Source organism: Schistocerca serialis, chromosome 10, assembly GCF_023864345.2.
Source record: "Schistocerca serialis cubense isolate TAMUIC-IGC-003099 chromosome 10, iqSchSeri2.2, whole genome shotgun sequence".
Lineage (NCBI taxonomy): Eukaryota > Metazoa > Arthropoda > Insecta > Orthoptera > Acrididae > Schistocerca > Schistocerca serialis.
This window is the reverse complement of record NC_064647.1, coordinates 94339874-94364054: the sequence shown is the minus strand read 5'-3', so window position 1 is coordinate 94364054 and position 24181 is coordinate 94339874. Positions and strand designations below refer to the sequence as shown.

General features: G+C 46.3%; 1 protein-coding gene across 1 annotated transcript in view; it reads right to left on the bottom strand.

The window, feature by feature from the left end:
- Positions 1-24181, bottom strand: part of LOC126424956 (protein Smaug homolog 1) — a 118003-nt gene that overhangs the window by 89358 nt on the left and 4464 nt on the right. Inside the window, 1 exon segment of the mRNA XM_050087825.1 lies at positions 14708-14948. Within this exon segment, the coding sequence (XP_049943782.1) occupies positions 14708-14948 (241 nt within the window).

Genomic DNA, 24181 nt, shown 5'->3' with positions numbered 1-24181 from the left:
CCCCGGCACCTGAACCTTCTCTCTCTCTCTCTCCCCCTCTCTCTCTCTCTCTCTCTCTCTCTCTCTCTCTCTCTCTCTCTCTCTCCCTCTCTCTCTCTCTCCCCCCCCCCTCTCTCTCCCCCCCCCCCTCTCTCTCTCCCTCTCCCCCCCCCCCCCCGCACTTGGCCGTTAAAATCCCCTAGAAGGATGACATTATGTTTTTCGGGGATCTTTTGAATCTTATCACCTAGTCTGTCCCTGAATAGTTCCACCTTCTTATTCTTTTTGTTAATGTTTATAGGGGCATGAACATTTACATCGGTATATGTTTTGTTGGTTGACTTAAAAGTGAGTGTGGATAGCCTCTCCGAGTTAGACTTTGAGCTTATAATGGAGCCTAATACTTTCTTGTCAATTATGAAACCTGTCCCAAGGTGGGGGAACATTTTTTTATAACTCTTGTCTCCATCTTCCCCTTAAGTATCCTGAATCCTCCCGATTCAAAGCTGTCCTCATCGAAGAACCTTGTCTCTTGCACAGTCGTATGTTCATATAATGTGTCCATTAGAGTCTTAAGTTTCCCCACTTTCAAAAGAGAATTTGCATTAAAAGTTGCTAAGTTGTTTGCTTTCCTGTATTTTATTTTGTTTAAGGTTGCAAGACACTCCGATTTGTCTTTGCATGACGTTTCAGACTCCCCAGAATTTGGACGTCTGCTTGTGCACTTATTTCCGGTGGATTGACCACCTGGGGTAATTAGTTTCACATCACACGTTTCCACAATTGATAATTCTTTGAGTTCCGAGGGTGACTTCTACAGCCACCTTTTCCTTTTTTTCCAACCGAGGTTGTTATCCCCAGAGGATTATTCACAGCTGCCCCTTACAGGTATACAGACACTGACCAAAGGCCACACCAACTTGTGAACAGTCGCTTTTGGATTTTGATTTGATTTTTAATTCATGGTTAACTCCACTAGGCCGTTCCACTCTCTCCACCGCTGGTAATCAGATTCCTCTTCCACCTTTGAGACCGCTGACCAGGTTTCATCTAGTAACCCTAGGCAAAGGCCCTTACAGGGTGCTACCTCCCTGAGCCAGATGGACCCAGTTTTTTAACAAAGTGTTACTCCTCCACCTCCTCTTTCCTTGTTGCTTGCGAGATGAAGCCCCAGGCTTGGAACTGGCAAATTTATTTAACAATTTTGTGATTTTTCTTTTACTTGTATTGCAAAACCTTCATTGCTGAAAAATTTCATGAATCTGTGTCAAGTGTAAGTACCCTACAGGTTTTAATAGGAGTGAAGAAGGGTTTACAAGCAAAGGAGCACAGCAATTTCAAGCATTCATTCTCGACACCACATCAAAATTATTTGTGAAACACTTTTCAGGCGATGTGCAGGGTTGGGAAAGGAAGGAAACTACACCACCAGACGAACTGAAGTTAAAAGACATGTCAGGCTACAGCACCACAGTGTAAAAAAAGAAGAAGAGCATGATAAAGTGGGATCCTTGCGGTCCATCTACACCATTCTCCTGTCCTACACATGTGGACGCTCTGCGTGTGTCAGTTATGGATGTTCAGACAAATTTAAATCCATTTACTCCACCTGGGACAATGCACACTCCTGTTGAAACTGATGCGAGCCAAAACCAACTGGCTTTTTTAAAATGTACCATAATCTGAACGTCCAAGACATTTTTTTTGGGGCTGCATTCAACACTAACTTAATTTTCACTCAGGTTAGTGTTAATTTATTTTATATAGACAGTAGTTTAAAAATTACTGTTAGTACCTATTGGATTGTATTTAGCTATAAACAGACACCTGTTATTCAAAAAAACAAGCATCACTAATTTCATTTTTTTGTTAATTGATTGATATGGTCCAAATGTCATGGACCAAACCTATTACATAAATACTTGCACTTTTTCATACCTTATTTAAATTTGTTGCTATAGATCCCACTTTCAATATTTTTATTTTGCGAATTAATAAGCTATTAGTTTAAATCTTATAAAGTTAAAGTAAGCAATCAATTTAATTTAATTATAGATTATGCTGTTTGGTTTTGTTCTATGGTGATATTTTGATACTTCTTATATTTAGTTATCATTCTGTATATTTTAATTAAATACCAATTTGTGAATGGTAGGTTTCATCAAAATGGGGCTGTTAGTGATTTAGTGAAAATAAGTCAGGAATAATTTTGCCATTCAATTTGCAACAGTACTAAGCATTTATGGAAATATTTTCAAAATTTTAAATTATGTACTTGTTACGAAAAATTAAATCAAATTTCAATTTGTGTTCAGAAAGAAATTTCTTAATTAGAACCTATCTTGTATTTTACATCACTGGAGAGAGTATCAAAATAATGCAATGGCACCTTTACCCGCTCTAGCTCAATTATGACAGCTCCTAGGTAAATTGAAGTCCATTCTCACTTTTTTGGGCAGTTTTTGGAAATTTTACACAGTGACATTTCAGAAATGGTTTGATATCAAAAACTGATATTTTTTATACTCGTAGAGAGTGCTGAGACTAATTAAAATACCAAGTTTTTGCAAAATCTAATCTGCAATTGTAGAATACTGCCTGGCTACAGGGAACTATATGAAGCTTTTAGACAGACATCATCATTTTGGGACTGTGTTCTGAAGGAGGCTGTTGAAATTTGAGTGGCTGATGGCCTGATGAACAGGCAGTGGCTACACCCCAAGCAAAGCTTGGTACCCAGCACTCAGCCAACTAAAATCACATTGGCCGAGACCCACTTCCACACCTAATGGGAGCTATGGGGGTACTGAGGGCCTGGGGTTCGCATTCAGCCTTCAGCGAGTCTGCCCCCTCACCGCTCCACCAGATACACCATGCGACTGGGTAGTAGGGAAAGGGAGTGGGGGGAGGGGGATCACAGTAAAGAGGCGGCAAGATGTAGCAAAGACTTTTTCTACAAGTATCACCTAAAGATGATGGGCAGGTACACTCTCAAAACATCAAGGGTTAAGAAAGTGACTGCACCCCCCGGACACTCAAAAACAGTACAAACATTTTGATTTGGCACTGTTTTACTTCTTACAATTTGGGACAGTAACTGCCAAAACAAACAAAGTGACACAATTAGGAAATAAATAAAAAACACGCCAGTACTTCTGCAGAAAATGACAAGAAGGAAGTTCATAGTGCATCAATTTTCTTCAGGAATGAAGACACTGATTAACCACACCACAAAGAAAAACTAAAGGTCATACTTACAAATAAAATGCATAGTGATAGCCAAATCAGCAAGAAATGTTAAAAACCCAGCAACAATTCTTGGTTAGAACAGAACCAAAGGAGCTGTTGGCCAGCAACCAACAAGTGCTAATAAATGAATGATGAAACAATGGAATTTTTCACAATGGTCTAGCAATTTCTGTATATACGGATTACATTTTGTGGACTTCAGCATATTGCAGTTGCAATTTAAACAATCTCCAAGGAGAGCATTTTTTAGTACAACTTGGAAACTCACTTTTAAAAACAACATAAGTCAAGAACATGGCTCCCTACACTGTAGCAATTGTTAAGAAATTTGAAAATAAAAAAATGTAAACACCACTCAATGATTAGGCCTTAGGCCTGTTCCAAATGGCCGACTTCTGCCTATAAGGCAATATGAGGAACAATCTACAATTTTAACACATGCGATCAGCATGTCACCAATTGCTCCAGCTGTCATTGCCAGCTATCTCTATTCAAGCAGCTCCTCATCTGATATGAATATGGATGAGTGGACTCTGTTCAAGACCTCCCTACCTCAGGCTAAACCTGAGGAGGTCCCGGGAATCAAACCCGGGTCCTTCTGCACTGAAAAAAGGGATGTTAACAATTTATCTATGGAGGAGGTCAAACTTTGAAATGAAAATACTGTTCCAAATGTTAGGAGTGCAACAACTGGAGAAACTGTTACATGCATGCATTATAAATTCTGCCCGTCAGACAATGACAGTATGACAAACTTCTTGGATGGCAGAAAACACATATTTGTAAAGCTTAGTTCACCTTTGTCTAACTGCATACCATAAACAACAATAATTTGTTGGAAATTTATGTACTAGAAATATCTTTAATGCTTTCTTGTGTCACAATATGAATGCAACATGTAAAAGCAACACTAGTAATCCCCGGCACCTGGTTATCGTGCACTAATATGCTACAGCACATTATAATATCTCGTTAAAATTATGCCATTTCTCTTCAAATGCAATCAGAAATCACACTAAAATTAAGCTATTTCTCTTTGTGTGCTGGTTTGAAAATAAAATGAACAAAAACACATTTTATAGCACTCTCCCTGCAAAAACTAGAAACCATTTTCAAGTTGCTAAAATGACAGTCAATTGTGCTCTTGTCAGCTCAGACAAGGGATGCAGCTGTGGTTTTGATTGTGTATTTTCTGATGTGATACCATCCCTTCTGGCACAACGAGTGCTACATTGCTCGCAGCACCAGGTTAGCATTTTTCCACCAAGTACGTATTTTTCTTTGAAACTGCTTATAGAATATTGTGCAAGCACAGAGTACAAGGGGTTTTGAGTAACTGTTACCTCAATGGCACTGTGGCCAAGTTGTCTAGCACACCGACTGGCAAACCAACAACTGGATCGATTCCCACTACTACCAACATTTTTTCCACTGCTCGCAATGTTAAATGACTATCACATTTACATGTACTTAAACCAGTTCAACTCATGTACATAAAATTAATATAGTCAATTTAATGACAATTACTATCCTTTTAAGTATAAAGGCTATAGGTCACCACATTGTAGCATAATGGTAAAACTATGTACGAGCGGCCACTGCTAGTTGGTTGGTTGGTTGGTTGTGTGAGGTTAAAGGGACCAAACAGCAAGGTCATCAGTCCCTTGTTTCAAATAGACTCCATTCTGCTAACGGGACATCTCAGAAAAGTCAGAACAATAAAACGGAAAAAGGGGAAACGTAAAAGGGCAGTCACGTTGTCAATAGTAAAAACAAATGAGGGAAGTTGGCAAGAGAACGAACCCAACACTATGCTGAAGCAGCATAGGCAAGACCACCTGTGACTTAAAAGGTACAACTGCTATAATGCAGAAAGTACGTATGGGAATAGAAAAACTAACCAAGCCTTAAAAAGAAGGGGTAAAAACAGAGTAAAAGGGAAAGAAAAGAGGATTCCGGTCAGGGAGGTGAATCGGGAATCTCTGAACACTGCCTACAGTGGGAGACACCCAAACACTCACCGCCCTGCCCCAACACCAGAGGGAGATTAAAAACTTTAAAACTGAGAATAAAAACCACTCTCCCGGAGGAAACCTAGAACCAGAGAGACCATCCGGGAATAGTCAGCCAACATCAAAGGTAAAGTGTGGGGGAGTCTGTACTTAGCACGCAGAGCCAAAAGAAGAGGGCATTCAACCAAAATGTGGGCCACTGACTGGAAGGCTCCACAACCACATAGCGGAGGTGGCTCATCACGCAAAAGGAAACCATGGGTCAGCCTGGTATGGCCAATGCGGAGACGACACAGTGTGGTCGAGTCCTTGCGGGAGAGGCGAAAGGAAGAACGCCATGGGCCTGGATTCACCTTAATGGCACGAAGTTTATTAGACAGTGGAGTAGCCTCCCAAGAATTGGCCCATGACTGTGCAAAGTGGGATTTGATGTGAAGCCGTAAATCCGCTGCAGGAGGGGTTACAGAAAACGGGGGGTAAGTAACTGCTCCCCCAGCCAAACGATCAGCGAGCTCATTACCCGGGATACCCACATGGCCCGGGACCCAAAGGAAGTCAATGGAACAAGCAACACGGTGAAGATCAGCGAGATGGTCATGGATGGCAGAGACCAAGGGATGGCGCGAAAAACACCGGTCAATAGCAAGAAGGCCACTCATCGAGTCCGTACATAACAAGACGCGGTTGTGTTGGGATTGTTTAATAAAGGTAAGGGCCCGGGAAATTGCCATCAATTCCGCAGTAAACACCCCACATGAGGGTGGCAGTAGATGATTTTCCGTTCCAACAAAGGACATGAAGGCATACCCAACATGATCAGCAGATTTAGAGCCATCAGTGTAAAAAACAACAGCATCCCGAAACTCCCATAAAATTTGGCGGAAAAAGGAACGGAACACCACCGGGGGGATGGAATCTTTCGGACCGCGGCGGAGATCCATCCGAATTCGAGGCCGAGGAACTAACCAAGGAGGGGTGGAGGGGAGGGAGCAAGGAAGACAGGACAAAGAAGGAAGCCGAAAATCACGGTTAAGAGACGCAAGGCGCAGTCCAACCGGTAAACCCGCCCGAGGGCGGGAGTCAGGCGGGCGACGTCCATGGTCTGGGAATAGGATAGAATAGGAAGGATGAGCGGGAGAAGAACGGATAGTAAGGGCATAAGACACCAGAAGCTGGGACCGCCGAACAGAAAGGGGGGGGATCCCAGCTTCAACCAGGAGACTATGAACAGGGCTAGTAGGGAAGGCACCGGTGGCCAAACGGATACCACGATGGTGGACCGGATCCAGCACGTGCAGCGTGGAAGGAGCAGCTGAACCATAAACTTGACAACCATAGTCCAAACGTGACAGAACTAGAGCACGATAAAGACGGAGGAGGAGGGAACGGTCCGCACCCCAAGAGGAGTGGGCAAGGAAGCGAAGGACATTGAGTTTACGGAAACATCCTACCTTCAGGAGTCTGATATGGGGCAGCCAAGTGAGCTTGTTGTCGAAAAGAAGACCTAGGAAACGAAACTGTGGAACCACAGGCAATCTTTGTGCAGCGAGATAGAGCTCCGGATCAGGGTGGACCGTAGTACGGCGACAGAAGTGGACCACCCGTGATTTTAAAGGAGAGACTTGAAACCCGTGTGAGAGGGTCCATGCAGAGGCACGCCGTATAGCCACCTGGAGCTGCCGTTCTGCAGATGGCATCGAGGAGGAACTAACCCAAATGCAGAAATCATCCACATACAGGGCAGGGGCGACCAAGGGACCGACAGAGGCCACAAGTCCATCGATAGCAATGAGGAAAAGAAGGACACTCAAGACAGAACCCTGTGGGATGCCCGTCTCCTGGGTCCGTGGAGAACTAAAAGCAGTACCAACTCGAACTCTGAATGACCGATGGATCAGGAACTGGCGGATAAAAATCGGGAGTGGGCCCCGAAGACCCCACTGATGAAGGGTTAGTAAGATGTGATGGCGCCAGGCCGTGTCATAGGCCTTGCGAAGGTCAAAAAACACTGCAACCAAATGGCGGCGCTGGGAAAAAGCCTGCCGAACTGCGGATTCCAAGCGAAGTAAATGATCGATTGGAGATCGTCCCTCTCGAAAGCCACACTGGTAAGGGGACAATAGATCCCGAGATTCGAGGACCCAAGTGAGCCGACGGGCTACCAGCCGTTCAAGTAACTTACAACCAACATTGGTCAAACTAATTGGCCGATAGCTGTCAACAGATAGGGGGTTCTGACCAGGCTTAAGGACAGGAACCACAATGCTATCCCTCCACTGAGAAGGGAAGTCACCCTGGAGCCAGATACGGTTAAACACCCGAAGAAGATGGTGCCGTTGTGGAGCACTGAGATGTTGAAGCAGCTGGTTATGAATGGAATCTGGGCCAGGGGCCGTATCGTGAGAAGAAGATAGAGCAGAAAGAAATTCCCATTCAGTGAAAGGTTCGTTGTAAGATTCTGACTCACAAGTGGTGAAACATAAGGTGACAGCTTCAGCCTGCTGTTTTTGATGAAGGAAAGCAGCTGGATAGGAGGCCGACGCTGATGCCACTGCAAAATGGGTCGCAAGATGTTCTGCGAGAACTAATGGGTCCATACAAATGCCATCTGGGAGGTGAAGGCCTGGGAGGGTGGACTGCCGATGGCAACCTTGAAGAGAGCGAAGTGTAGCCCATACCCGTGACAGAGGGACAGTGGAACCAAGGGAAGAAACGAATCGTTCCCAACATATCCGCTTGCTCTGTTTGATTAAATAACGGGCTTTAGCGCGAAGGCGCTTAAAGGTAGAAAGGCTGGCTACAGATGGGTGCCTCTTAAAGTGTTGCAAAGCTCGACGGCGATCACGGATGGCAATGGCAATGGCCGTACTCCACCACGGGACTTGCCGACGACGAAATTGTCCAGATGAGCGCGGGACAGCAAGGTTAGCAGCGCGAACAATCGCGTCAGACACGTCACGTAGGACGTCATCAATACAACCCGACAAAGAGGGAGAAAACTCGACCTGTGCAGTATATAGAGGCCAATCGGCGCGGTGGAAAGACCAACGAGGTAACCTCTCCATCGGGGAGCGGGAAGGGAGCGTGATAATCAACGGGAAATGGTCACTATCACAAAGGTCGTCGTGTGGCGACCAGTGTAATGAAGGGAGGAGAGAGGGAGAAGAAAGAGAAAGATCAATGGCAGAAAAGGTACCATGACCAGCACTGAAATGAGTAGGGGAGCCATCATTAAGAAGGCACAGGTCGTGGTCTGCAATAAATTGGTCTATAAGAAGACCTAGTCTAGATGGAAAGGCACTGCCCCACAAAGGATGATGAGCATTAAAATCCCCAAGGAGGAGGAAGGGAGGAGGAAGTTGCTGAAGAAGGGTGGTTAAGGCAGCAGGTGTAAGAGTCCTGTCAGGAGGGAGATAAAGATTGCATACTGTGACTGCAGAGTCTAAGTGGACCCTAACAGCAACCGCTTCCAATGTAGTTTGGAGAGGAATCCACGTGCTAGCAATGTCTGTACGGACCAACGTACAAACGCCACCAGAAGCCCGCAAGGGTCCGACCCGATTTCGACAGAAAACACGGAAGCCATGGAGGGTCGGTGAGTGAGCATCAGTAAAATGAGATTCCTGGAGAACCACACAAGCTGCTGAGTAGGACGAAAGAGGGGATTTCAATTCCGGAAGGTGACGATAGTAGCCATTACAATTCCATTGGAAAACCACAGAACGATGGTTTAAATGAGGGCTGAACATGCTAAATCCAGTCATACCGCCGGGTCCCCTCCCGTCACCGACAAGGAGGGGGCGACATCCATAAACGACAGGTCAGAATTGGGTTGTGAAGTCGGGGAAGGGACCTCCGGTGACACCAGAGGCTCTTTGTCCCGGGACTTATGTTTCTTCTTCTTTTCAGGCTGAGATCCAGGAGGGCTGTGTGGCATAACGGAGCCAGCTGCAGCAAGATCAGGAACAGAAAGAGACCGGGCAACCTGGGGGCCGATAGACCGCGGCTCTCGCGGTCGCCGCGCTGCAGCAGACCTTTGACCTGGAAGGTGCCGGGAAGGGGCATCCCGGGAGAGGCGCCCTTGACCGGCAGACGCCGAAGGAGTGGGACACTTCTCCGGCTGGGGAGGGGGAGCAGCGCCCAGAGGAGAAGGTGTGGGAGCCGCAGGGGAGGGGGGAAGGAGAGGGGTCCGGGATGGGGGTAAGGAAGGGGGAGGAAGGGATGAAGATGTAACCAAGGCGTAACTAGATGTCATGGACACAGGGTGCAATCGTGCATATTTCTTACGGGCCTCTGTGTAGCTTAAACGATCAAGGGACTTATACTCCTGTATCTTTTTTCTTTCTTATAGACTGGGCAATCTGCTGAACGTGGAGAATGACTACCATGACAATTTACACGTACAGGAGAGGGAACACAGGGACTCCCCTCATGGAGTAGACGTCCACAGTCACCACAGAGAGGGTCCTGGGAACAGCGAGAAGACATGTGGCCAAAACGCAAGCACTTAAAACACCGCATAGGAGGTGGGATGTACGGCTTCACATCACAGCGATAGACCATAATCTTAACTTTCTCAGGAAGGGTATCCCCTTGAAAGGCCAGGATAAAGTCACCAGTATCAATACGATTGTCTTTAGGACCCTTCTGAACACGCCGAACAAAGTGAACACCCCGCCGTCCGAGATTGTCCCGAAGTTCCTCATCAGTTTGAAGGATGAGGTCTCTGTGAAAAATCACACCTTGTACCATATTTAGAGACTGGTGAGGGGTAATGGACACGGGAATTGTGCCAAGATGGGTACAGGCACGAAGGGCCGCAGATTGGGCAGCCGAAGCAGTTTTTATCAGCAACGAACCCGACCGCATCTTGCTCAGGGAGTCCACTTCGCCGAACTTGTCTTCAATGTGTTCCACAAAGAATAAAGGTTTGACACTGGTGAAAGTATCTCCATCAGTCCTGGTGCAAACTAGATAACGGGGGAAAGGTTTTGCCCCTAGACGACGGGCCTGACCCTCCTCCCAGGGGGTAGCCACGGAAGGGAAGGCCGAAGGGGTAAGAGAAGCAGCACTTGAGGAATCAGTACCACGCAGAGAGACGGCCGCAGAAGAGCGGCCAGAGTTTTGGACCCGTATGCGTTTCATCTGCATAGCGTCCGCCCTGATACCAACCACTCCGATCAGGGGCTCTCCTCACGGGCGCCACCCAGCCACAGCAAGGGCCGTCTGGCACGGCGGCCATTGCCGGGAGTTCCGATGCTCCAGGATGACGAGCAACCACTCCAAGGCATGCATGAGGAGGTCACAGCTCAGGTATCAGAAGTGTGATCCCTGTGTGTTCAGGGGGCTCAACCAAAAGGGTACATAGCGATTCCACCACACGGGCTGGCTACCGTGCTGGCTATGCACCCTAGCATCAGACAACGACGTAAAAGAAAAGGTGGAATGTACTAGGAGGGCACACGTCGGAGACACTAGGTAAGGTGCTCTTCCCCAAATGGCTCACACTACGGAAGAGAAATTTTGGAATGGAGGTCAAACCCCAGAGGGGGACCAAGGAATGCCAAAAGGAGGAGATGATTACGCAACAAAGCCGGAGTGTAAAACCAACAGAACCAGGAGGATAGCGGGGGCCAACATAAGCAAGGACACCAATAGAGGGAGAGGAGAGGGTGAGGGGAAAGGGGTATGGAGGGGAAAGGAGGGGAAGGGAAAGGAAATGCAGCCCGGGAGAGAAAGAAGGCTGCAATGGCTCGGGGCCCCGTGCTCGCCACGCACGTATCCACAAAAGAGTTGTGGACCCCCTGGGGGGGCCACTGCTAGTAATTGTTGTTGTTGTTGTTGTTGTTGTTGTTGTTGTTGTTGTTGTTGTTGTCGCCGTCTTCAGTCCTGAGACTGGTTTGATGCAGCTCTCCATGCTACTCTATCCTGTGCAAGATTCTTCATCTCCCAGTACCTACTGCAACCTACATCCTTCTGAATCTGCTTAGTGTATTCATCTCTTGGTCTCCCCCTATGATTTTTACCCTCCATGCTGCCCTCCAATACTAAATTGGTGATCCCTTGATGCCTCAGAACATGTCCTACCAACCGATCCCTTCTTCTGGTCAAGTTGTGCCACAAACTTCTCTTCTCCCCAATCCTATTCAATACTTCCTCATTAGTTATGTGATCTACCCATCTAATCTTCAGCATTCTTCTGTAGCACCACATTTCAAAAGCTTCTATTCTTTTCTTGTCCAAACTATTTACCGTCCATGTTTCACTTCCATACATGGCTACACTCCATACAAATACTTTCAGAAATAACTTCCTGACACTTAAATCTATACTCGATGTTAACAAATTTCTCTTCTTCAGAAACGCTTTCCTTGCCATTGCCAGTCTACATTTTATATCCTCTCTACTTCGACCATCATCAGTTATTTTGCTCCCCAAATAGCAAAACTCCTTTACTACTTTAAGTGTCTCATTTCCTAATCTATTACCCTCAGCATCACCCGACTTAACTCGACTGCATTCCATTATCCGTGTTTTGCTTTTGTTGATGTTCATCTTATATCCTCCCTTCAAGACACCATCCATTCCGTTCAACTGCTCTTTCAAGTCCTTTGCTGTCTCTGACAGAATTACAATGTCATCGGCGAACCTCAGAGTTTTTATTTCTTCTCCATGGATTTTAATACCTACTCCAAATTTTTCTTTTGTTTCCTTTACTGCTTGCTCAATATAGAGATTGAATAACATCGGGGAGAGGCTACAACCCTGTCTTACTCCCTTCCCAACCACTGCTTCCCTTTGATGTCCCTCAACTCTTATAACTGCCATCTGGTTTCTGTACAAGTTGTAAATAGCCTTTTGCTCCCTGTATTTTACCCCTGCCACCTTTAGAATTTGAAAGAGAGTATTCCAGTCAACATTGTCAAAAGCTTTCTCTAAGTCTACAAATGCTAGAAACGTAGGTTTGCCTTTCCTTAATCTTTTTTCTAAGATAAGTCGTAAGGTCAGTATTGCCTCACGTGTTCCAGTATTTCTACGGAATCCAAACTGATCTTCCCCGAGGTCGGCTTCTACTAGTTTTTCCATTCGTCTGTAAAGAATTCGTGTTAGTATTTTGCAGCTGTGGCTTATTAAACTGATTGTTCAGTAATTTTCACATCTGTCAACACCTGCTTTCTTTGGGATTGGAATTATTATATTCTTCTTTAAGTCTGAGGGTATTTCGCCTGTTTCATACATCTTGCTCCCAGATGTTAGAGTTTTGTCAGGACTGGCTCTCCCAAGGCCGTCAGTAGTTCCAATGGAATGTTGTCTACTCCGGGGGCCTTGTTTAGACTCAGGTCTTTCAGTGCTCTGTCAAACTCTTCACGCAGTATCATATCTCCCATTTCATCTTCATCTACATCCTCTTCCATTTCCATAATATTGTCCTCAAGTACATCGCCCTTGTATAGACCCTCTATATACTCCTTCCACCTTTCTGCTTTCCCTTCTTTGCTTAGAACTGGGTTTCCATCTGAGCTCTTGATGTTCATACATGTGGTTCTCTTATCTCCAAAGGTCTCTTTAATTTTCCTGTAGGCAGTATCTGTCTTACCCCTAGTGAGATAAGCCTCTACATCCTTACATTTGTCCTCTAGCCATCCCTGCTTAGCCATTTTGCACTTCCTGTCGATCTCATTTTTGAGACGTTTGTATTCCTTTTTGCCTGCTTCATTTACTGCATTTTTATATTTTCTCCTTTCATCAATTAAATTCAATATTTCTTCTGTTACCCAAGGATTTCTACTAGCCCTCGTCTTTTTACCTACTTGATCCTCTGCTGCCTTCACTACTTCATCCCTCAAAGCTACCCATTCTTCTTCTACTGTATTTATTTCCCCCATCCCTGTCAATTGCTCCCTTATGCTCTCCCTGAATATCTGTACAACCTCTGGTTCTTTTAGTTTATCCAGGTCCCATCTCCTTAAATTCCCACCTTTTTGCAGTTTCTTCAGTTTTAATCTACAGGTCATAACCAATAGATTGTGGTCAGAGTCCATATCTGCCCCTGGAAATGTCTAACAATTTAAAACCTGGTTCCTAAATCTCTGTCTTACCATTATATAATCTATCTGATACCTTTTAGTATCTCCAGGGTTCTTCCATGTATACAACCTTCTATCATGATTCTTAAACCAAGTGTTAGCTATGATTAAGTTGTGCTCTGTGCAAAATTCTATCAGGCGGCTTCCTCTTTCATTTCTTAGCCCCAATCCATATTCACCTACTACGTTTCCTTCTCTCCCTTTTCCTACACTCGAATTCCAGTCACCCATGACTATTAAATTTTCGTCTCCCTTCACTATCTGAATAATTTCTTTTATTTCATCATACATTTCTTCAATTTCTTCGTCATCTGCAGAGCTAGTTGGCATATAAACTTGTACTACTGTAGTAGGTGTGGGCTTCGTATCTGTCTTGGCCACAATAATGCGTTCACTATGCTGTTTGTAGTAGCTTACCCGCATTCCTATTTTCCTATTCATTATTGAACCTACTCCTGCATTACCCCTATTTGATTTTGTGTTTATAACCCTGTAGTCACCTGACCAGAAGTATTGTTCCTCCTGCCACCGAACTTCACTAATTCCCACTATATCTAACTTCAACCTATCCATTTCCCTTTTTAAATTTTCTAACCTACCTGCCCGATTAAGGGATCTGACATTCCACGCTCCGATCCGTAGAACGCCGGTTTTCTTTCTCCTGATAACGACATCCTCTTGAGTAGTCCCCACCCGGAGATCCGAATGGGGGACTATTTTACCTCCGGAATATTTTACCCAAGAGGATGCCATCATCATTTAATCATACAGTAAAGCTGCATGCCCTCGGGAAAAATTACGGCCGTAGTTTCCCCTTGCTTTCAGCCGTTCGCAGTACCAGCACAGCAAGGCCGTTTTGGTTATTGTTACAAGGCCAGATCAGTCAATCATCCAGACTGTTGCCCTTTCAACTACTGAAAAGGCTGCTGCCCCTCTTCAGGAGCCACACGTTTGTCTGGCCTCTCAACAGATACCCCTCCATTGTGGTTGAACCTACGGTACGGCTATCTGTATCGCTGAGGCACGCAAGCCTCCCCACCAACGGCAAGGTCCATGGTTCATGTAAGGAGGACTGCTAGTAATATCATCAAGGAAAGTTATATGCAGCTGTATACAGCTATTACTAATCATATTTTTTTCTCAAGAACTAAATGTTTAGGTACTTCTTTTCCAGAGATCAGGTTACACTGACCCAAACGGTCTACCATAGACAGAACAGTAGGGTTTAAATACAGGGGCTATCTTCTAAAACACAAATGCTATTCCCATAACTATCAATTCATCAGCTGACAAGTTGTACAGGTACTTACGAACATTATGATTCCTTTTTAAAATTAAGTCTTATTTAGACACAGGCACTTTATTAACAGGGAAAGTTACCTGGATTGTTTGCCTGTATTTCAGTCTGATGCAGTTCGCCACATTCAGCGAGGCTGTGATCCAAAGCCAGGGCCAGGAAGCGACACTTGGCTGGGCTGAGCCGCTTCAGCAGGGAGTAGAGCGCCACAGTACGTTCACATTCGTTCCACTGGTCAAACCAGGCTGAGACGGTGTTTACCTGCTCGCGGAACATGACTGCTCCACTGCCTACACTACCGTCTGACCGTAGGGAAGTACGGCCCTGCAACAATACACAAATCCTTCATATCAGTATTTAATCATATTAAATCTGGATCTTTAAGTGCATGAAAGAGCTGATAAGTCTATACTAGAATTGGTTTTCCACAAGTTCTAGATAAACATTTCTTATTTTTCTAAGACTTGATCCAAAATCTTAAGGTGTTTTCTTCATACATAAAAATCAATAAGCAGATCAAAATAGCATTCAGTCACTCAGTAACCATACTGACGAGTAAAGGAAATATAGTAACTGCAAAAGATCTTACTATTGTTCCTGCTCCAACTAGTCTCATGAATGCTGAAATATCAGATACTGAAAATGTGACTCTGGTGTAGAAAATCAATTGAGAAAGCTAAACTGTTGAAACATCATACATCCAGATCAGATGCGGTACAGTAAACCTAGACTAGATATTTTTTTTTTTTTTTTTTTTTTGTGGTTTTAGGGCGCACAACTTCAATGGTCATTAGCGCCCTTACTACGTTAAGAATGCACCGCGAGGCACAAGTTTAAAACAACAACTAAAAGGGAAAACATGATAAAAGACAGACTGATAGGCATTGGATTAAAAAACAGCGTAATCAAATGTCCTTAGAGAGGTGTGTCAAATTGATAAAACGAAGGACACGAGCAGCTGCTCGTGGGTCATCGGCTAAAATAGCTTCCAAAGTACATGGCAGGTTAAGATCGAGACGCAGTGTGTTGAAATCTGTACAGGAAATTAAAATGTGGCGGACCGTCAGCAATTGCCCACATGGGCAGAACAGCGTCGGCGCAGCCGTCAGCAGATGGCGATGGCTGAACCGGCAGTGTCCGATGCGTAACCGGGCCAAAACGACCTCCTCCCACCGAGAAAGGCGGGAGGAGGACGTCCAAGCCGTGGGAAGAGGTTTCAAGGCCCGAAGCTTGTTGTCTGTAAGTGCAGCCCAATCAGCATGTCACAGCGATAAAATGCGCCGACAAATTACCCTGCTACAATCCGACGAAGGGACACAACAAGAAGCTGTCCGAGGTTGGAGGACCGCAGCCTTGGCCGCGGCATCTGCAGCTTCGTTCCCAGGGATACCGACATGGCCAGGGACCCACATAAAGCTAACCGGAGAACCGACGTCCACCAGCTGCTGAAGAGAGCATTGGATCCGGTGCACGAAAGGGTGAACCGGATACGGATCACTGAGGCTCTGGATGGCGCTCAGGGAATCGGAGCAGATGACATAAGCAGAATGTCGGTGGCGGCAGATGTAAAGAACAGCCTGGTAGAGGGCAAAGAGCTCAGCTGTGAAGACCGAACAATGGCCATGGAGCCGGTATTTGCAACTTTGGGCCCCGACAAGAAAGGAACACCCGACCCCGTCATTGGTCTTTGAGCCATCTGTATAAATGAAGGTCCTATTGATGAACTTTGAACGAAGTTCAACAAAACGGGAGTGGTAGACCGAACTGGGGGTAACCTCTTTTGGGAGCGAGCTGAGGTCAAAATGAACGCGGACCTGAGCCTGGAGCCAAGGTGGCGTGTGGCTCTCGCCCACTCGAGAGGTTGCAGGGAGTGAAAAATTAAGGTGGTGAAGGAGGCGACGAAAGCGAACTCCAGGGGGTAGCAGGGCAGAGACATACAACCCGTATTGACGGTCGAGAGAGTCGTCAAAAAAGGAGCGATAAGACGGGTGGTCGGGCATTGACAGTAGCCGGCAGGCATACCGACAAAGCAGTATATCGTACTGGTAGGTGAGTGGCAATTCGCCAGCGTCAGCGTGAAGACTCTCTACGGGACTAGTATAAAATGCTCCAATCGCAAGTCGTAAACCCCGATGTTGTATGGAGTTGAGGCGGCGTAAGATGGATGGCCGTGCAGAGGAGTATACGAAGCTCCCATAATCCAGCTTGGAGCGGACGATCGACCGATATAGACGAAGCAGGACGGTTCGATCTGCTCCCCACGACATACCACTGAGAACACGGAGGACATTTAAAGAACGGGTACAACGGGCAGCCAAATATGACACATGTGGAGACCAGCTAAGTTTCCTGTCAAATGTAAGACCTAAAAATTTTGTTGTCTCCACGATTGGGAGAGCAACGGGACCGAGTCGTAAGGATGGTGGGAGAAACACTTTGTAGCGCCAGAAGTTAATACAGACCGTCTTCTCGGCAGAAAAACGGAAGCCATTGGCGACACTCCAGGAGTAAAGACAGTCAAGAGAACGCTGAAGACAGCGCTCCAGGACACGTGTACACTGCGCGCTGCAATAGATGGTAAAATCGTCCACGAAGAGGGAGCCTGATACATCAGCTGGGAGGCAATCCATTATTGGATTGATCGCGATGGCGAAGAGAGCGACGCTCAAAACTGAGCCCTGTGGCACCCCATTCTCCTGGCGAAAGGTGTCGGACAGGACAGAACCCACACGTACCCTGAACCGTCGCTCCATTAAAAAAGAACGAATAAAAAGAGGGAGGCGACCGCGAAGGCCCCATGTATGCATGGTGCGGAGAATGCCCGCCCTCCAACAGGTGTCGTAAGCCTTCTCCAAATCAAAGAACACAGCCGCGGTCGGGCGCTTCCGCAGGAAGTTATTCATAATGAAGGTCGACAAGGTAACCAGATGGTCAACAGCAGAGCGGCAACTACGAAATCCACATTGTACATTGGTAAGTAGGCGTCGAGACTCGAGCAGCCAAACCAATCGAGAGTTAACCATTCGCTCCATCACTTTACAGACACAGCTGGTAAGCGAGATGGGTCGATAACTGGAAGGTAAGTGCTTGTCCTTCCCCGGCTTAGGAATCGGGACAACAATAGACTCGCGCCAGCATGCGGGAACATGTCCCTCAATCCAGATGCGATTGTAAGTACGAAGAAGAAAACCTTTACCCGCAGGAGAAAGGTTCTTCAGCATCTGAATATGAATAGAATCAGGCCCTGGAGCGGAGGACCGTGATCGGCCAAGTGCGTTTTCGAGTTCCCGCATGGTGAATGGGGCATTATAACTTTCACGATTCGAGGAGCGGAAGTTAGGTGGCCTAGCCTCCTCTGCCTGTTTGCGGGGGAGGAAGGCAGGGTGGTAATGAGCGGAGCTCGAAACCTCAGCGAAAAAGCGGCCGAAGGCATTGGAGACATCCTCAGGGGCCACAAGGACGTCATTCGCGACCGTCAAGCCAGAAACTGGTGAGTGGACCTTAGTGCCAGATAGCCGGCGCAGGCCAACCCAGACAACAGAAGGAGGAGTACAACTGTTGAAGGTGCTTGTGAAAGCAGCCCAGATGGCTTTCTTGCTTTCTTTAATAATACAACGACACTGAGCACGTAATCGTTTATAATTGATACAATTCGCCACTGTAGGGTGGCGTTTAAAGGTGCGTAAAGCACGTCGACGAGCACGTAAAGCGTCTCTACATGCTGCAGTCCACCAGGGGACCGGTACGCGACGTGGAGAGGAAGTAGGGTGAGGGATGGAATATTCAGCAGCAGCGAGAATGACTTCCGTGAGGTGTGCGACCTGACGATCGCAGCTTGTGAAGGTTTGATCCTGAAAGGTCGCCCTGGAAGAGAAGAGCCCCCAGTCTGCCTTGGAGATGGTCCAACTAGAGGAGCATGGAGAGGGGGTATGCTGCAGGAGATGGATAACACACGGGAAGTGGTCGCTCGAATATGTATCAGAAAGTACATACCACTCAAACCGGCGTGCAAGTTGGGGAGTACATATAGAGAGGTCTAAATGGGAATAGGTGTGAGATGTGTCCGAAAGAAAAGTAGGGGCGCCAGTATTGAGGCAGACAAGGTTGAGCTGGTTGAAAAGGTCTGCTAACAGGGAGCCCCTCGGGCAGGATGCTGGAGAGCCCCAAAGGGGATGGTGGGCATTGAAGTCTCCAGTTAACAAAAATGGTGCAGGTAGCTGAGCAATAAGTTGCATCATGTCTGCCCTGGTAACGGCAGATGACGATGGAGTGTAAACGGTACAAATGGAAAATGTAAAAGTGGGGAGAGTAATGCGGATGGCAACTGCCTGCAGGCCGGTGTGCAACGTGATGGGATCATAGTAAATATCATCCCGGACCAGCAACATAACCCCTCCATGAGCCGGGATACCTACCACAGGGGGTAGGTCAAAACGCACAGAGGTGTAGTGTGCCAAGGCAATTTGATCGCATGGGCGTAGCTTCGTTTCCTGGAGGGCTACGACGAGCGGACGGTGCAAGCGGAGCAGCAACTTCAAGTCCTCTCGATTGGAGCGAATGCTGCGAATATTCCAGTGAATAAGTGCCATCGTAAGAAAGGGAAGATAAAAGAAGGGGTCACCTCGAAGGCCGCGGAGGGCCTGGCTTCGAGCGAGCACTGCCGCCGCTATCAGTAGGCGGACAGTCATCGTCCATTGGGTCTATAGGTTCATCGGCCATCTTGGGAAGATGGCCGGGAGGGGGAGCTTCCTCCGCCGGTGAACGGCCAGATGTTCGGCTACCAGCGGTGCGGCCAGGCGAAACGGATGACGGCCTGGGGCGGCAACCGCTGGGTGGCGCAGGAGAAGAAATGCGCCGTGGCGGAGAAGGAGAACTGTGCTTCCTAGGAGCCTTCTTGGAAGTACGTTTGGTGGAAGTACCGGTCGAAGGCTGGGAGGTCGAGGTACGTAGGAAGTCTGCACGGGACGGTTCCTTCTTAAAGGCCCGTGCATCTGACTTCTGGGTCGTCATCTTGGCAGAAGCTGATGAAGGTGCTTGTGTCTGAGGGGTGACGGGAGGAAGAGGAGACGTCGACCGGGCGATCTTAGCACTGGCCGAACGGACGACCGTGGTGCTGAAGGTCAGATCGCATGTCTGGGTTGCCACCTCCCTGGTAGTCCGAGGAGAGGCGAGGACAGTACTGTATTTCCCCGCTGGGAGCAGCGTGGGCTTCCTACTAGCAAATAGCTTGCGAGCAGCCGAGGTGGACACTTTCTCTTTGACCCGAATTTCTTGGATACAGCGTTCTTCCTTATAGACAGGACAGTCGCGGGAGGATGCGGCATGGTCACCCTGACAGTTCACACAACGAGGAGACGGAGGTGGACAGTCACCCTCATGGGCATCCCTGCCACAAGTGACACATTTAGCCACATTGGAACAAGACTGGCGAGTGTGATTGAAACGCTGACACTGGTAACAGCGCGTAGGTGTCGGGACATAGGGGCGAACAGAAATAACCTCATAGCCCGCCTTGATGCGCGATGGCAGCTTAACACTATCGAAGGTCAAGAAAAGTGTCCGGGTCGGTACAAGGTCACTGTTGACCTTTTTCATGACCCTATGGACAGCCGTCACGCCCTGCTCAGCGAGGAAAGATTGAATCTCCTCGTCAGTCAGTCCGTCGAGGGAGCTAGTATAGACCACACCACGAGATGAATTCAAAGTGCGGTGAGCCTCCACCCGCACAGGGAACGTGTACAGGAGTGTGGCCCGAAGCAGTTTTTGTGCCTGAAAGGCGCTCTCAGTTTCTAGTAATAAGGTACCGTTACACCTGGTACAAGATTTGACAGATCCGGCTATGGCATCTACACCCTTCTGGATAACGAAAGGGTTGACAGAGGAAAAATCCTTTCCGTCCTCAGATCGAGAAACGACGAGGAACTGTGGGGCAGGCGGTAGTACTTTTGTCACTGATGGCTGGTCACGTTTCCGTTTTTGGGCAGAAGTCGAGACAGATGGAGTGAAATCCATTGCGGAGGAATCCCCCATGATTGCCAGCGTCTCCGATGGCGCGCTCCTTCCTTGTGGGGACCCTCTCAGAGGGCACTCCCACCTTAGGTGAATGTTTACACCTCATGTCACACCTCCCGAGAACCAGACGGAGGGACCAATCGGCATGGTCAGAAGGTATCAGCTCAGGCAATCACCCCTCCCCGGGCCTGACCTTTACCAGGGGGTACGCGCGTGCCTTACATGTCTACGCAGGGCGGGGAATTACGCGTTACCCCGTCACCGGCTACGCGTGCGACGGGGAATTACGCGTTACCCCGTCACCGGCTACGCGTGCGAACGCGTGGGTCGGCCTTCAGGCACGCACAGGGAGGAAGGAAGAAGAGGAAAAAGAGGAGAGAGAGGGAGAGAGAGGACAGATTGTCTCAAACGCCGAGGCGGAGACCAGAGAAGGCAAGGAGAAGAAGGCAATGAGAAGGCAAGGAGAAGAAGGCAATGAGAAGGCAAGGAGAAGAAGGCAAGGAAACAGTAAGGAAGACAGTGAGGTGGAAAAGAGCAAAGAAAGGAACCAACCAAAGGAAGGAAGAAACGAGAAGGGAAAAAGCAAAATGACCGCAAATAGAGGTCGTGGAACCGTCCGTCTCCAGACGCAGGCGCTAACGACCCCCTTGAGGGGGTGGGAGTCCTTTTAGTCGCCTCTTACGACAGGCAGGAATACCTCGGGCCTATTCTAATCCCCGGACCCGCAGGGGGGGGGGCTAGACTAGATGTGATAGTTGCCAAGTTCTGGCAGTGTGATTTATGAATAAATCATCTATATTAGACTACTACCAGTCACATTATTTTGTTTTAATTTAATACAATGCTGCATGTTTTTGTCATCAAGTCTCTCTTGCATGCATATGGAAACAAAAGTTACTAAAATATTAACTCCAGATTTATTTGATAATTTACAAACTATGTCAAAGTAATATCTATATCAATTCTGGCAAGTACACGGGTGAGCAGGAGGAAGCAGAAAGTGGAGGTAGGCTCCATTTCCACAATGAACAATATCCGCCAACCATCAGAACAACTGGAAGTGCCCAAAGTTACTTCTGGTGTATAGATGTGGATTCTGTCTGATTGCACCATAGCTACAAGGGTAGGGAAAGAGTCCTAGTAATATATGCTACAAGATTCTAATCAAGATCACAAAGAAAAGAAAACATTAGGTTCATCAATCCCATTTCACATATAATACAGAAGCTACGGAGTACATACTTATTGTGACGGTCATATCGGGTATCTTCTGTAGGGTCATTCCATGTCAAATCAACCAATTGTACTACATGATTTGAACCATGACCTCTCCGATTTGGATGAATTTTTTTTTTCAGGTCATGTACCCACTAACACTAGTTTAAATTTGAGATTACAAATTTTTCTGATCTTTGGTTTTTGAGTTTCCAGGGTTTAAAAATAAAAAACCTCGGTTTTTGATCAGTCGATGATTGTTTTAAAATGCTGTAGCTCAAAAACTATACAACCTAGAGAGCTCAAACTTGCACCATTGTTTTCCTCTATAAATTCCCTTCAATTTGATATGTAACAGGACTATGCTACCTAAATATGACAATTTTAAACTACTCCAAAAAACATTTTTTGAAATTTCCAAAATATGTACCCTCGGATTTTTTTATAAAAATTATAGGTGTTGTCCAGTCTAACTTACTAAATGCATGCAATATTTCAAGATGGGATCTCAATGGGTTCTTTTATAAAATAATATTTAATGCGTTCTTTTATAAAATAGCATTTAAAGGGTTCTTTTATAAAATAATATTTTACTATCGCAGTACACACTAGCGAGGTGAAAAGCAGACTATTTCTACGCTATGAACACTAAGGTAGGCCTATGTAATTCTAACAAACTTAAATTATTCTGTTAGCCTTTTTATGCAACGTTACCCTCTTATTGTTTGTTAATTCATTAAATGATATAGTGTTGTTTTAATTTAATGTTCATGATTCTTTTAACTATGCATCAGAAGGAAGTAAACATTTTAATTGGTAATATACGTGCTACAAGTTAAAATTTTCAATAAAGCCACTCACCTTCATCCTTAGTTGTAAATGGCAGAGATTATCTTTTTCTTGGTTTTCCAGGTGTTATTTGTAATCATTTACAACAAGTTACTTATATTAGAAATTGGCATGTAAGTAATTTCACATAGGAAAAAGATCAACTTGTTGATATCTGCATGGATAGAACTGTATTTCAAAGTTAATACACATTGTATTTATACAACTTAGGGTTTAGTGAGGGTAAGTGTAACATGAAACTTCCTGGCAGATTAAAACTGTGTGCCCAACCGAGACTCGAACTCGGGACCTTTGCCTTTCGCGGGCAAGTGCTCTACCATCTGAGCTACCGAAGCACGACTCACGCCCGGTACTCACAGCTTGACTTCTGCCAGTACCTCGTCTCCTACCTTCCAAACTTTACAGAAGCTCTCCTGCGAACCTTGCAGAACTAGCACTCCTGAAAGAAAGGATATTGCGGAGACATGGCTTAGCCACAGCCTGGGGGATGTTTCCAGAATGAGATTTTCACTCTGCAGCGGAGTGTGCGCTGATATGAAACTTCCTGGCAGATTAAAACTGTGTGCCCGACCGAGACTCGAACTCGGGACCTTTGCCTTTCGCGGGCAAGTGCTCTACCATCTGAGCTACCGAAGCACGACTCACGCCCGGTACTCACATCTTTACTTCTGCCAGTACCTCGTCTCCTACCTTCCAAACTTTACAGAAGCTCTCCTGCGAACCTTCGGTAGCTCAGATGGTAGAGCACTTGCCCGCGAAAGGCAAAGGTCCCGAGTTCGAGTCTCGGTCGGGCACACAGTTTTAATCTGCCAGGAAGTTTCATATCAGCGCACACTCCGCTGCAGAGTGAAAATCTCATTCTGTAAGTGTAACATAATTTAAATGTGCTTCTTTTATGATCTTTTAAGATATTTTTCCAAAGCAAGGAAAGACAACCATTTCTTTAGCACTTAAAAAGTTTAGGTTCTTCCCATAGCTGTTGTTGGATTTGCTGTTTGTAAAAGAGTGTTTTCTGGGATATCTAATATATCTCATGGTTGTGGATAGTAAAAAAGACTGGGCTGGACCCTTTGGGTGTAAAAAATTTACTCGGTACATGTCATTGTATTTTTCTTCAGTGCATCCTAGCTGCCAAGAGTCGTCATATGCTACTGTCACAAAACCAGCAGTAATATTTTCCACATGTGACTGTGTTGTTTGGTTCAGTGTTGTCACATATTCGAGAGACTCGTCCAGACTAAAATGATAAGGCTTGACAGTAATTTCTCTCTCTGTGCAGGGTTTATATGAGTGAAACTTTTGTGTTCCCACAATTGCTTTCGAGTCACTAAACCGAGCAAGTAAGTATTCTTTGACAGTTCATAGTCCTCTGTTGTGCAATATTCAAAGTCAATGTTTTTTATGTTTTCCATGGCAAATACATAAAGTGATTTGGGTGTTAAGATTCGTTGGTCATATGGCCTTTGTAAGCTGGCTTTAGC